We start from the raw sequence: 14,532 nt of genomic DNA, 5'->3' as shown, positions 1-14,532 counted from the left end.
CGTGCCACCACTCTATTCTATTCAATGACAGAGCACTCGCATTTGTGAATGCATAAATATCTTAAATTATGGCTATGTGTCTAATACGACCGTCGCTTATCAATGACTTGTTTGCAGTCAACATTGTCGAAATGGATTGTTTTTTAATCGGTTCATTTCATTTTGAAATAACGCTCGTTTTTTGAAACTTTCAGAAAAAAATTAAGATTCTGCAGGAATCGCGCTTTACTGTAATACACTTCGGCCTATTTATTAATCGTTTTCAAATAAACGCTAGATTATCGATAGTATATGTGTACTTATGCAAGCTATAGAAGCGGGCTGAAAAATCGATTCTCTTATTTCCTGATCAGCTACACACACTCACAGCCACATACACACATAGGGGACACGTTGATATATAGGTGAAAACAGCTCTGATTATCCCAATACTGGTAAAATAGATTCCTTATCTGAGATCAGATGTTCTCTAAAAAGATTATTCCAAGTCCTGATCGCCATTCCAAATATCGGTCGCGTTTATTGAACCAATGCTGGGTGGTCAAAAGACATATTCCACGCTGTTCTGGTGGTGGGCAATGACTTGGATCGTCTCCGGTTACTTGCCTGACAAGTAAAATGTGGATTTTTTCCCCCATGCGTTTCATTCAGTGCAATCCAATGGGGTGCAGTACCATCCGGAAAGACGATAGGGGGCGGTATTTTCCCTGTTCGAGCTCAGACAGATCCCCACTGGTAACGTGAGGCTAGATTGATGAAAAATGAATGGAAATCGATAATACAAAAAATTACGATTAAAAACGAGATCTCTCGTCGGCTGGCACTCAACGGTTGGCATGAACTAACGAGAAATCTCGTCGCTGGCACTCAAAGTGTTAATGTTACTTTTTATTTTGAAAGCGTCAATTTTTATTATATATTCCCTCTTTCTTTGTGTTCGACTCTTTTAATTCTGGATTTTAAAGTGTTTGTTACTTACTTTTTCCCCCTCCTCTTTGGTTACATTTTTGGAAATATAGGTATATGTATGTATATGTATACGTTTTGTTCCATGTGGACCCCAGGAAGGATAGCTGTTGCCTTGGTGACAGCTAATGGGGATCCGAATAAACAATAAACAACCATTCGAGCCGGGAAGATATTTCATCTCGCCCCACTCGTGTTTTGGGTTTGTTTGTTTTCGACCTGGATTCGCCAGACGAATCTTTTAACAGGTTAAGCTCTCTTAGGAGTCTAACCTAAAGAGCTCCTCCTCCTGAGAATTTCCCCCTTTTTTTTTGTTACATAATATAAAATTACAGATTCATACCTTCAAAATAAGCCATCAATTGTCAAATTTGAGACGATAGTTTTCAATCATTTAGACCTGAAATGCCTGCTAATAATGCATTCTATAGTCTGCATACACACACATGTGTTTCCCGGTTTCAATGGGTTAAACCACCAGCAGCTCAAGTCTCTCTCTCTCTCTCTGTCTGTGTCTCTCTCTTTCTCTCACACACTCTCCCTATAATCCTCTCTCTCTTGCCTTCTCTTTTTCTTCCCCCCTCTCTCCCTCCCTCCCTTCCTCTCATTCTCTCCCTCCCTCCCGCTCTCTCTCTCTCCCTCCCTCCCTCCCTCTCTCTCTCTCTCTCTCTCTCCCCCCATCCCTCTCTCACGTCTTCGCCCGCGGTCAGTGAGATAAGTCAATAAAAATAACGGTCTGAGGTCACCTACTTGTTAGTACGGTCCGCTGAGGTCACCTACTTGTTAGTAATGGTCCGCTGAGGTCACCTACTTGTTAGTACGGTCCGCTGAGGTCACCTACTTGTTAGTATGGTCCACTGAGGTCACCTACTTGTTAGTACGGTCCGCTGAGGTCACCTACTTGTTAGTACGGTCCACTGAGGTCACCTACTTGTTAGTACGGTCCGCTGAGGTCACCTACTTGTTAGTACGGTCCGCTGAGGTCACCTACTTGTTAGTATGGTCCGCTGAGGTCACCTACTTGTTAGTACGGTCCGCTGAGGTCACCTACTTGTTAGTACGGTCCATCGAGGTCACCTACTTGTTAGTACGGTCCGCTGAGGTCACCTACTTGTTAGTATGGTCCGCTGAGGTCACCTACTTGTTAGTACGGTCCGCTGAGGTCACCTACTTGTTAGTATGGTCCACTGAGGTCACCTACTTGTTAGTACAGTCCGCTGAGGTCACCTACTTGTTAGTACGGTCCGCTGAGGTCACCTACTTGTTAGTATGGTCCGCCGCTTGCACTGCTCCTCTACGCCGCCCTGCTTCTTGCCGGAGACGGTGAACGGCATCTCGAACACGAAGCGCCGGATGTTGTGGCTCTTCTCGAAGTCCGTGCGCCGCTCCAGCAGCTCCTTCTCCTCCAGGAAGGGCGTGACATGGGTCACCTGGATGTAGGCGAACTTAGAGTCCAGGTCTTTGGGGTTGATCTGGAGAGAGGGATTAGAAAACGCATTAGAACCTTTGGGGAAACGTACTATATTATAAGGGCTGTGAGTTTTTTCTCAGGGCGGCCGTTTTTCACCGACAAGAAGGATGTCAGAGTTCTGTCGGGGTATCTGCAGGTTTCCACAAGTTAAATCTAAGACTTTTTAAGACCTTTTTAATACCACTTAGAGCTAGATTTAATACCAATTTCCCGACCATACTGGCAAAAAAACACAGCGGCACTGAACTGGCAGCTGCACTTGCACGCTATATTTAAATTATCGCACGTTCCATACAAGCTCTCGCCAGACGCACCGAGCTCCCGGTAGCAAAATACAACGACTTGAATACAAGAACATTTCATATATTTCATATTATTTAATCTCCCGACAGCCTGGTTGCCCCCAAAAACTTTAATACCTGTGCAAATGAAATGTAAGACTAATAGCTTTTATAAACCTACTGGACACCTTTTATAAACCTACTGGACACCTTTTATAAACCTACTGGACACCTTTTATAAACCTACTGGACACCTTTTATAAACCTACTGGACACCTTTTATAACCCTACTGGACACCTTTTATAAACCTACTGGACACCTTTTATAAACCTACTGGACACCTTTTATAACCCTACTGGACACCTTTTATAAACCTACTGGACATCTTTTATAAACCTACTGGACACCTTTTATAAACCTACTGGACACCTTTTATAAACCTACTGGACACCTTTTATAAACCATACTGGACACCTTTTATAAACCTACTGGACACCTTTTATAACCCTACTGGACACCTTTTATAAACCTACTGGACACCTTTTATAACCCTACTGGACACCTTTTATAACCCTACTGGACACCTTTTATAACCCTACTGGACACCTTTTATAAACCTTTTATAAATTACATTTTATTTTGGATTTCATGGTGTTTTTTGTTTTGTTCTTGATTTATTGTGATGTTTTCTTCTTGACGTGTCCGGCATATGGGGACGTTAACGTGCGTCGTCGGGCCTTACAAATAAAACTTAATTGAATGTAATTTGATTTAAGACTCACCCTGCCGGAGTCTTGGATCATCTTCACGTTCTCCTGGCCAAACTTGTCCGCGTACAGCTTGAGCAGCCGCTGGGAGACCTCCGACAGCGGCGTGAACTTGGGCTCTTTGTAGATGTACTCCTTCCCATCTTCGTCTTCGAAGAACCCCTAGAGAAAAAGGTAAACAAAGGCAACACAGTGGTTAGACGCGGCAGGTGTCACACAATCAGACACGTAAGTGGGAGATCAAAGCGTCTCTCTTTACCAAACGACAACGTTAAAAGGCAACAAACTTCTGCACAACAGACATGAGTTAAGTGGGGCTGAGTGTCGAGTTCACTTAGTCATTCCAACAGTTATAATGCAGTGGTTCCCAACCTGAGGGTCCCGACTCCCGAACCCCACTAGGGGTCGCCAAAGCTCCACGGGGGGTCACTCCCTCTTGATTTTAAGGGTTTACAAATTTGTATATATAAAAATGTATATATATATATATATCTCAGCCTTTAATTCATTTCTGTGAAGAGGACAAGTACATTTTGTGATTATTTTAGAAGTTGAGATTTTTATTTATTTATTTAAAAAAATATTGAATAAAGATAGCCTATAAACCTTTATAAAGACCCTCATGAGGATAAGGGCTGTGTCGACGTGATCAGCAGCTGTGTTCTCAGAGCTAAGCTAGCAGAGCTAAGCTAGCAGAGCTAAACTAGCAGAGCTAAGCTAGCAGAGCTAAACTAGCAGAGCTAAGCTAGCAGAGCTAAACTAGCAGAGCTAAGTTAGCAGAGCTAAGCTAGCAGAGCTAAGCTAGCAGAGCTAAGCTAGCAGAGCTAAACTAGCAGAGCTAAACTAGCAAAGCTAAGCTAGCAGAGCTAAACTAGCAGAGCTAAGCTAGCAGAGCTAAGCTAGCAGAGCTAAACTAGCAGAGCTAAACTAGCAGAGCTAAGCTAGCAGAGCTAAGCTAGCAGAGCAGGCCGGCTGAAAACAAAGACCTGATGGAAAGATGGCAGAGTGTCACAGAGCAGAGAAGAGAATAATGAGTTTCTAAAAAACAAAAAGAGGAATTACTAAGACTGTTCTGGCTTCATAGAGGCAATGGACAAAATAGTTTTACACAAACTTCCTGCACATATTAAGTTTACTATTTAGGTTCATTGTCCAGTTAACGTTAGGTTATGACTATAACCAAGTTCTGTTAGTATAGCGACGCTCGGCATCGCTCTCTGCACTATCTCGCATACGTGCACGCGCACTGAATAAAGACCACAATGTACCTTTAATCCCAATATTCGTCTGACCACACCCCTATCAGCTTACCCATATAAGCAGGGGTGGGGCCACCCACTCTCCTCCTTCCCAAGCTTTCGCCACAAGGCGAGGTCAAAGGCTGCAGCGGCGTCGGATGCCGAGCGTCGCTATACTAACAGAACTTGGTTATAGTCATAACCTAACGTTCTGTATCGTATCGCTCTCGCTCGGCATCGCTCTCTGCACAAGGGAGGCCGAGCGAGAGCCAACGGCCGACAAATACACCCCGCTGACAGCCCCCCACAAACCATCAGAACAGGGAGGGCCGAGCCCCCCCGACCCACCCTAATGGCGGGCACCCCCCCTATTAGGGGCTTCACGGGAGGGCGACGGACCCGACCGTGCGAAGAGGCACTCAAGCAACTCAACGCACAGGGTGAGCAGACCGTGGCTTGACCCCACGACTACACACACGCACAACCCGCATGCCACCCGGGAACGAACGGAGGAACAACCTCGTTACTGCCCCCAGAATCACGGGGTCAAGGGCAAACCCAACCCCGTGGCAAGGCCGTAGCAGCGGAGCACGAAGGAAGACCCAGACCCACCAAAAGGACTGGACTCCCTAGAATGGGGGCCCGGAGAAGTCCATGATGCCAGCATCAAGACCCCACCAGGTGGGCACGTAGTGCCCCGCCCCCCACATCGCCAGCGTATTCGGACAAAGGCCCCTCAGTTACTGCACCTGGTATTCCCAGGCGGAATCCCATCCAAGTACTAACCAGGCCAGAACCTGCTTAGCTTCCGAGATCGGGCGTGTTCAGGTTGGTATGGCCGTAAGCCGAGCGGGCCCTGTCCCCCCAATAGTACACCGCCTGGCACACTGACCCTGCAGAACAGGCAACAGTCAGCATGGCCGTAAGCACACAAAAAAGGTTAACCAACGGAAGCAGGCAGCGCACCGGGGAAAAACCAGGCAACAGGCTGTTAACCCTAGCCTGGAGACTGCGGACGAGACAGGCGCCAGAGGGGACAGCTGAACACAGCCGCCCCGGCGGAAGGAGCGTAAGCTGGCGGTGTTTCATGACCAAGCCTCCATTTAAAAACCCCCACCCAGAGGGGTCGAGGCAGAGAAGGCTGACACGATTGGCAGACGTCATGAACGTGCAGGGGCACCCTCAAACGGTGAACCCGGGAGTTGACACTGCTCCAACACACCAGGGAATCAACCACCTCGGTGTTACCCAATGCGGTGGTTGTTCCTATAACCCCTCAAGAAAAAACTCCAAAACACACCTGCGGGTATACACCGGCTATACCGCAGTACAAGTGTTTCAGTTTCCAAAAAGGGTTAACCCAGGCCTATGGGTCGCAAACATCACTTCGGACCGGGCCTGGCGGTACGGGAAGCACAGGGTCACCAGAGGAGGTCAAAAAACCACCCCCACAGGCCCCTCTTCGCCATGCGTGAGAGAGGAGCGAAAAATAATGGAGAACCAGCCCCTAAGCACACCGTACCTGGTATTCCCCGGCGGTCTCCCAACCAAGTACTAACCAGGACCAACCTGTGTAGCGGCCGAGATCCGACGAGATCGAGCACGTACAGAATGGCATGGCTGTAAGCCATGACGACAGTGCTGAGTAAAAACATACCCAACCAGGGTCTCCATAGCGCTTAACCCTGTGACACCCAGACCGACCTGGCATTTTTCCCCCTGAAAAAAGCCCAAGTCCCTCAGGGTACCAGAACAGCAGATCTGCATCCCCGGCGGACAACGGGTTCAACTGATCTGGACCAGCGTGACCAGAACCAGTCCCGTGCCCTAACCACGCCGACATGCCTACTCCAGGAGAAGGGCAGATATGCGTGTTGATCTTAACATGAAAAGAAGGCGCCACCCAGACGTTCGGACGAACCGCGCCTGGTGGCCCACCCCAAGGGCGTGAGACCCCACCACATATGTTCAGATCCATCCCGTCATCATCCCCCAGACATGAACGAGAATCCGTCGACAACCCACCCAGGTCATGGGATGTGGTCGTCGGAAGAGGAAAAACCCCCATCTCAGTTGCTTTATAAAAACGCTGTTTCAACCACAAGCAACCAAGGCGTGCCAGTCAATCGCCTGTTTACAGCGAGCTAGCACTATACGTGCGTCGGGACACACCCCCATCAATGAACAGGCTAATTAGACCCGTCATTGAATCCCCAAGGCGCCCAGGGGAACGACAAGAGGGGTGTGACACTCCCTAACTCCAACACTTCTGGAATAGAAAGAAGGAAGCATCAACAGTATGTATCCCAGTCTACACAGCCGGGGTAAAAAATGTTCACATTTTTACATCCCACCACCCTCCCATAGGAAAGAGACGGGGATCCCCAGAGAGACTTCCCACGCGAGCTGTACAGATTGAAAAGAATATATTGCACCTTGAGCCATGTAAAAAACTGGTTTTAGGGCCTCCGGGGAAGAGGCACTGAACCCATACACACTCAATAAACGAATTGAATCGAATATACATACAATAGAAAAGGACCCTTCTAGAGGGTCCACTCACTTTGACAATCTGAGGAGGAAGGCTCTGTACTCTGATGGAGGCTTCCTCACATGGAAGAAGGAGTCCGAACTCACAGAAGGCCTGAATAGGCGCTTGGTGAGGAGGAGCCCTGACCACCCCCCCTGAAAACAGATCCATCACATGGACCTGAACAGCACACGGAAGTCCTACCAACAGAGACGCGCACGGTGACGTACTCTATGGCTGGGGAATTCCTGCGGTGCACACGCCCAATATACCAGGCCGTGGGACCAGGAACTCCCTCCACCCCCCCCCCCCCCCCCGTAACGTGCCGAACCGCCACGTGACGGGAACCTTGAAGGACAGGGGGTGTACCCCTGACCGACAGAACAATGGGGAGAGGAAAGGTTACCAGTTCACCCCTTTACGACCCCACACCCATGATACGATGTAATGACAAAAAGAGAATATGACACAGTCATAGTCAGCTCTATGAAGCGTTTCACAGCTCCACACAGCGCATGAGCTAACCTGCTATCTGATTTTTACTAAGGAAAAACACAGAATAGAGAGGGCTCTAAGAACCCCGGTCCAACATACACATGTGCTTCTGTGGCCAGTACAACCCAGTTGTAGGTCACATGACACACACAACCCATCATCACCTACAAAAAATGGCAAAAACACTCAACAGAGGAACGCCGTTTTTTTCACAATGAGAGAATACATCATTCTTGATTAGTATCGACCACAGGCCTTGCTAAGCACACATGACAGCAACCAAACCAATTTCCCTTTAGGAAATAAGTTTCTCCAGCAGATTTAGCACAACCTCAGCAATCAAGCTAAGAGTTACATCGTATCCCTACCACACAAAAGACACAATTAATGCACAACATGTCTGATAGGAGGATGAAAAAGTCCCCAGGGAACCGGGGGGGAAACACAATCCTCCTATTTTACCCTCAATACGGCCAGTTAAAACAGGAAAACCTGTTAATGTGTGAACACACTGTTCATTGTCATTACAGTCTGAGAAAGAACATTATTTTACTCACTTGTCACCAAGCATAGCTTCATAGGTTAGTTACCTTAGTTGTGAGTACACGGTGCATATAAACACCATGATGTTTCTCACACAACAACCAGATCATTCCCCGATTTGCACGGAGAAGCTAACTGCCAGTGACAAAAACAGCTCACACATAACCCGCAACGTATCCTAAATGCATTGTAGCAACACACGTTTTGGGAAAAACACCGTTATTCACAATACATTTAGCAAAGTAAAACCAGAAGACGTGTTATGAGGTCTGGTCAACCCCGTTCCTACCCGGAACGCAGATCAGCGAAGTGCAGTCACAGACACCGTAGGAACACAGCCGCTCCTGTGTTGTCCGAACTGGGCAGCGTCACCGCCCCAACCCGCACTACAGTCCCCTGTTGATGCAACCTTGCCGTCCTGGCTCAGGGCAGGGTCGACGAAACATCCCCTGTCAAGGATGACGTCGTGGTCAAGAGTGTAAAACATGTTAAAATCAAAGCACGTCCAACAGAATAGCATCAAGCTAACGGCCGCTCCAACCGTTCGGGTGCTACTGCTTCTGCTCGCGACACGCCGAGCTAACGACGCACGCGATCAGAAGCGAGCTCACGGCGGCGCGCGAGAAGCTAAGCTACCCCGCGCCAGCCATGGCCATAGCAGCAAGCTAACGTTACCCAGCGACCACGACATGCTAGCCCCGCAGCTAACAGCTGACTGGCTAATAGTAGGCCCTAAGCAGGCCATGCAGCGATCCAGCAGGCTAACGCAGCAGTTAACAGCTGACTGGCTAACCGTAAGCTATGAACATGTAAACAATGACATAACACTCACCCAGACAGGCCGCCGTTCTGAACCTCTCCTCACTTTTTAAGAGAAAAGAGAAAACAAGATGTCAACACCGCTTCACAACGGTGACTTTACCACATCCGACGGAATCAGCACAGTACCAACTGGCCTGTGTAGCTGACTTTGAACATGAATCTGCCGCTATCGCACATTACATGCACATATCCCCTCGTGAAGGAATACTCTCATTTGGATATGAAAGATGGGGCCTTAACACGGTGACAGAGAGAATCCACTCGTCCAGAACACACAGGGATCACCAGTGTCAATGGTCGCGGCCCACTAGTTAAAACTATAATGGTCTTCAGACCAAGGCCTTCTGTCGCCTAGGTGGCTAAACAAAGGACCCTAGCCTGGGGCCGGTTTCCATAAACTTTGTCAAGTAGCCCCCATAGCACTAACAGACAAGTGGAGCCCGCCAGCAAACACTACTCACCCAACCTGGAACGCACCGCTTCTCACAACAGCGGCATGTCCGACAGTTCAGCTGTGGCCTGACAGGTTTCACCCCAACAAACACAGCAAGGAACTGCAGTTGAGAAGCATGCAGCGGCGTGCTCCCAATACGAAAACCGGTGGAGGGTTTTTAGAATGATCATCATCTTCCAGACACTCCAGTACGAAGACAATATCGCCGTATTTTCTCGAAAAATAGTGAGAGAGAAAATAAAGATATGATGTCAACGTATCCTTGTTTCCCAAAGCTGCTCCTAAACCTTTCTTCCATCATGGTGTCAAGTGTGGGGATCTACCGAGGCACTTCTTCCTTGTGGTGAAAGCGAGAAGGAGGAGAGTGGGTGGCCCCACCCCTGCTTATATGGGTAAGCTGATAGGGGTGTGGTCAGACGAATATTGGGATTAAAGGTACATTGTGGTCTTTATTCAGTGCGCATGCACGTATGCGAGATAGTGCAGAGAGCGATGCCGAGCGAGAGCGATACGATACAGAACTTTTCTGTGCCGTTGTTGCTTTTTATGCAATGGATATAATGAAGTATACGTAATGATATTTCAAAAGAAGTATGCTACTTTTCCCCCCCTTTTTATTGTATGTAATTGTATATAATTGTATGCATCAGTGTATACACTCATAAAACTGGTCCCTGCTGTAAACAGGTGCTGTAAGTGGTATTTCTTTGTTAAAATAAGTGTTTAAATAGCTCTACATTCTGACAGCCATTACTGATATAGAGTGTCTGGTCAGTAACATGGGTCTCCCAGTCCCTCCACTCTGCAGTAAACAGCCATCACTGATATAGAGTGTCTGCAGTAACATGGGTCTCCCAGTCCCTCCACTCTGCAGTAAACAGCCATCACTGATATAGAGTGTCTGGTCAGTAACATGGGTCTCCCAGTCCCTCCGCTCTGCAGTTAATAGGAAATACATTTCCTGGTATCCCTTCCTACTTTATCCAATCAGGAGAGAGAACCCTAGATATTTTTTCTTATTACAAGAAATCTTGCCAAGCCAAATATGCTTACTGCACTGGGAGATTTTACTTGTCACAAGGACACATTTGCTTAAATCTAGTATTTCTTTCTTATTATAGTTAGAGTTCCATCTCCTGATAAAGTGGGAACGCGATACCAGGAAATGTATTTTGTGTTTACCGCAGACTGGAGGGACTGGAGGACCCATGTTACTGACCAGACACTATAATGTATATCAGTGATGGCTGTCAGAATGTAGAGCTATTATTTTAACAAACAAACACAAAAAAAAGACCACTTACAGCACCTTTAAGGAAAAAGGTTGGAAACCACTGTTATAATGTAATGAAGAAACGCCCTCCGGGACTTGACACAGAGCTGAACGCTGCAGAAACACTACCAACAACAAATACACTAAAAGATCTAACGTCAAACACACAGACGGTAAACAAGCACCGCCACTTCAGGACATGGGCGGGTGTTAAGTCGAGACGCTGTGAGACGGACTAAAGGACACGGGGGGGGGGGGGGGATTCCACACCATCAGTGGGCGTCGACAACATCTGTGTAACGTGGTCGTGTGTAGGTCAAGGGTCAGTTGCCTCTACTCAACTTATAACTACCCACTGCTTTCACTGTCTACAGCTGCCCTACACTGGAATCATAGTAATAATCATAACTACCTATTGCTTTCACTGTCTACAGCTGCCCTACACTGGAATCATAGTAATAATCATAACTACCTATTGCTTTCACTGTCTACAGCTGCCCTACACTGGAATCATAGTAATAATCACAACTACCTATTGCGTTCACTGTCTACAGCTGCCCTACACTGGCATCATAGTAATAATCATAACTACCTATTGCTTTCACTGTCTACAGCTGCCCTACACTGGAATCATAGTAATAATCACAACTACCTATTGCGTTCACTGTCTACAGCTGCCCTACACTGGCATCATAGTAATAATCATAACTACCTATTGCTTTCACTGTCTACAGCTGCCCTACACTGGAATCATAGTAATAACTAACTACCTACCTCGTACTATAGTCTACCCATTTAACTCTGTATGATAGCATGTACAATAGTGCTGTATATACCGTAATTTATATTTACAGCATATATTATATCCATATCCATATAATACCTGCATATAATCCTTCTATATACCTACTTATACACCTGCACATAACCCATATAACTCTTGGGTTAGCATGTACATTAATGCTGTATATACCATATAAATGTATTTAATCTTAACGTATATATATCTATCCACATCTGTTATACCTGCATATAATCCTTTATTACATATCTGTAGATGATACTATATCTATATCTGTACATATCCCTTACCTACTCTTACTAGTTACACTGCTGGCCAGTATGACTTTACTACCATAGTGTCTTTATACCTGTATCACTGGACATATTAATACTACACCTCTGTACATACATCTGATTAGCACTATTACTCAGTAGTAGTACTCATTTATATATCTTATATCACAGCTTAATCACCTGTACATTGTATATTACTGTTGCACTTTACTGTGACATTTGCACTCTGGTTGGATGCCAAACTTCTTCTCGTCAATAAATTTGAAACTAATCTAATCTAAAAATATATAAAATAAATTATATAAAATGCTTTGGTTACGCGCGCCCACCAAACAACACGGCCACACCATCAACCCAGTGAAAGAGGGAATCCCGCTAGTAAAATCTTCCCTGGGGGGTTTTCTACTACGATCAGGACAACACTAAGGCTGAGACCACTTCATCGATAACTGCGTGAAATCGATAAGTGGCATCACTTATCGATTTTTTTGCATGTGTAAAATGTTTGTATTTTTTTTATACTTTATACTATACTAAAATACTAGGTCTTGTGGCATGTTTTAGTTAAAACAACATCCCCATTTCATGTAAATTCAGTTGAATTGCAACTCTGCAACATGCAGTGCACTCCTCCATCACATCCAGAGACCACCGACTGTAACATGAGAAGGATCACTGTGGTCGTTTTGAATGGGGGGAAATCTGTAACACTAAAGATGGCGGCAACGACAAAGAATTGCTGCAAAATAAACATAAATGTGTTGTCTAAATAATAATAAAAGAAAATGAATATTTCCCTTTTTTTGTATACTAATAAAAATATCGATATCTATCGATAATTTGGTCCCGATTTATCGATTCTTCCAAATGGCATTATCGTCTCAGCCTTAGACAACACTGGGGCTAGAAAGGGGAGGAGGGGGTTAACAGGTCAGTACACGCACTACAGTGTAATAACACCACTGACTGGATTAGCACGTTAACACACAACACAGGCCTGAACTGCCCTGCGGAGCGACAGTGGCCCTACAGGTGGATTTACCTCGGTGGGGTTAGGGTCAGTAAACTGGTGGTACTGCTACAGGGTTCGAGAGCAACACAAAACAACAGTTATTCCATCATCACCTGCTGCCTACAGTCTGATTCTAAACACAACTACGAGTATATTCACACACTACTGCGCCGACAACATCCCTTTTTAAACCGCCATGTGGAGAGCACCATGGTTCTATGAAGGTTATCTATCGGCTCTATCAAAGCAAACTGTTAAAAGTAATCACACCTAGAAGAAGAAGAAGAAGAAAAGAAGAAGAAAAAGAAGAAGAAAAAGAAGAAGAAAAAGAAGAAGAAGAAGAAGAAGAGAAGAAAAGAAGAAGAAAAAGAAGAAGAAAAAGAAGAAGAAAAAGAAGAAGAAAAAGAAGAAAAAGAAAAAGAAAAAGAAAAGAAAAAGAAAAAGAAAAAAGAAAAGAAAAAGAAGAAAAGAAAAGAAAAGAAAAAGAAAAAGAAAAAGAAAAAGAAAAAGAAAAAGAAAAAGAAAAAGAAAAAGAAGAAGAAGAAGAAGAAGAAGAAGAAGAAGAAGAAGAAGAAGAAGAAGAAGAAGAAGAAGAAGAAGAAGAAGAAGAAGAAGAAGAAGGGGAAAAGGAGGTCTTTGATACAGAAGAAGAAGAAGAAGAAGAAGAAGAAGAAGAAGAAGAAGAAGAAGAAGAAGAAGAAGAAGAAGAAGAAGAAGAAGGGGAAAAGGAGGTCTTTGATACAGAAGAAGAAGAAGAAGAAGAAACAGAATGTTGATCCCTAACTGCACTGGAGCAGCAGTGGACATGCAACACTGTTGCAGAAAACAACAACAACAACAACAACAACAACAACAACAACAACAACAACAACAACAACAACAACAACAGGAACAGAAGGCAGGGCATGTGGTGAGGAAGTGAGTGACTGAGTGAGTGAGTGAGTGAGTGTTACCGGCTAAAGAGTTCTCGGCTGTTATCACATTGGGACGCCTTTTTGCTGTGGTTTTGTCGCGACAGGCGCGCGTCTCCTACAAACTAAGCGACGCTTTTTCACGCGTTGTCGCGGCCCTGTCAGACCGACTCTGGGAAAGTCTAGCTTGTAGAGGAGCGTGTGCAGCCAGGAGCTACAAACAGGTACTGCAGCCAGGAGGTACAACACCAGGAAGCGTCTATTCGTATCCTAACGCTAATTTGCTTCCGCGTTCGCGTTTTGCGCTCTGATTGGCCACTGACGTTTCTGGTCGCGCCAATCGTGTGACGGCAAGTTCTTTCGCCGGTTAAGCTTAGGCGACTCTTTCGAAGTTGGTTAAGGTTAGAGTTTGTCTTTAGAGCATGGCGATAGAACGCCAGCCCTGATTCCAAACTCTAACCTTAACCAATTTCGAAAGAGTCGCCTAAGCTTAACCAGTGATAAACTAGGCGTTAGGTAGTTTGCTGCTGGTCGAGGCGGAAATGGGCACGTCACGCGATTGGGCGCACATGTCACATGACCAGAAACGTCAGTGGCCAATCAGATCGCACCAGAAACGGCAGTGGCCAATCAGATTCGCAAAACGCGAACGCGGAAACAAATTAGCGTTAGGATTCGAATAGACGCCACC

At 45.8% G+C, this 14,532-nt stretch overlaps 1 protein-coding gene across 2 annotated transcripts in view; it reads right to left on the bottom strand.

The window, feature by feature from the left end:
* The window catches only part of LOC311229007 (dedicator of cytokinesis protein 9-like), a 502,654-nt gene that overhangs the window by 9,267 nt on the left and 478,855 nt on the right, over positions 1-14,532 (bottom strand). For both annotated transcript variants that reach the window (XM_084314997.1, XM_084314998.1), the window contains exons 48-49: positions 3,502-3,648; positions 2,228-2,438 (exon numbers count right to left, since the gene is read on the bottom strand). In XM_084314997.1, the coding sequence (XP_084171123.1) occupies positions 2,228-2,438; positions 3,502-3,648 (358 nt within the window). The remainder of the gene's footprint in view (positions 1-2,227; positions 2,439-3,501; positions 3,649-14,532) is intronic.

Source organism: Notolepis coatsorum (assembly GCF_963971535.1).
Source record: "Notolepis coatsorum genome assembly, chromosome: 5".
Classification (NCBI taxonomy): Eukaryota; Metazoa; Chordata; class Actinopteri; order Aulopiformes; family Paralepididae; genus Notolepis; species Notolepis coatsorum.
The sequence above is the reverse complement of the archived record's forward strand: the minus strand, read 5'-3'. Positions and strand labels throughout refer to the sequence as shown.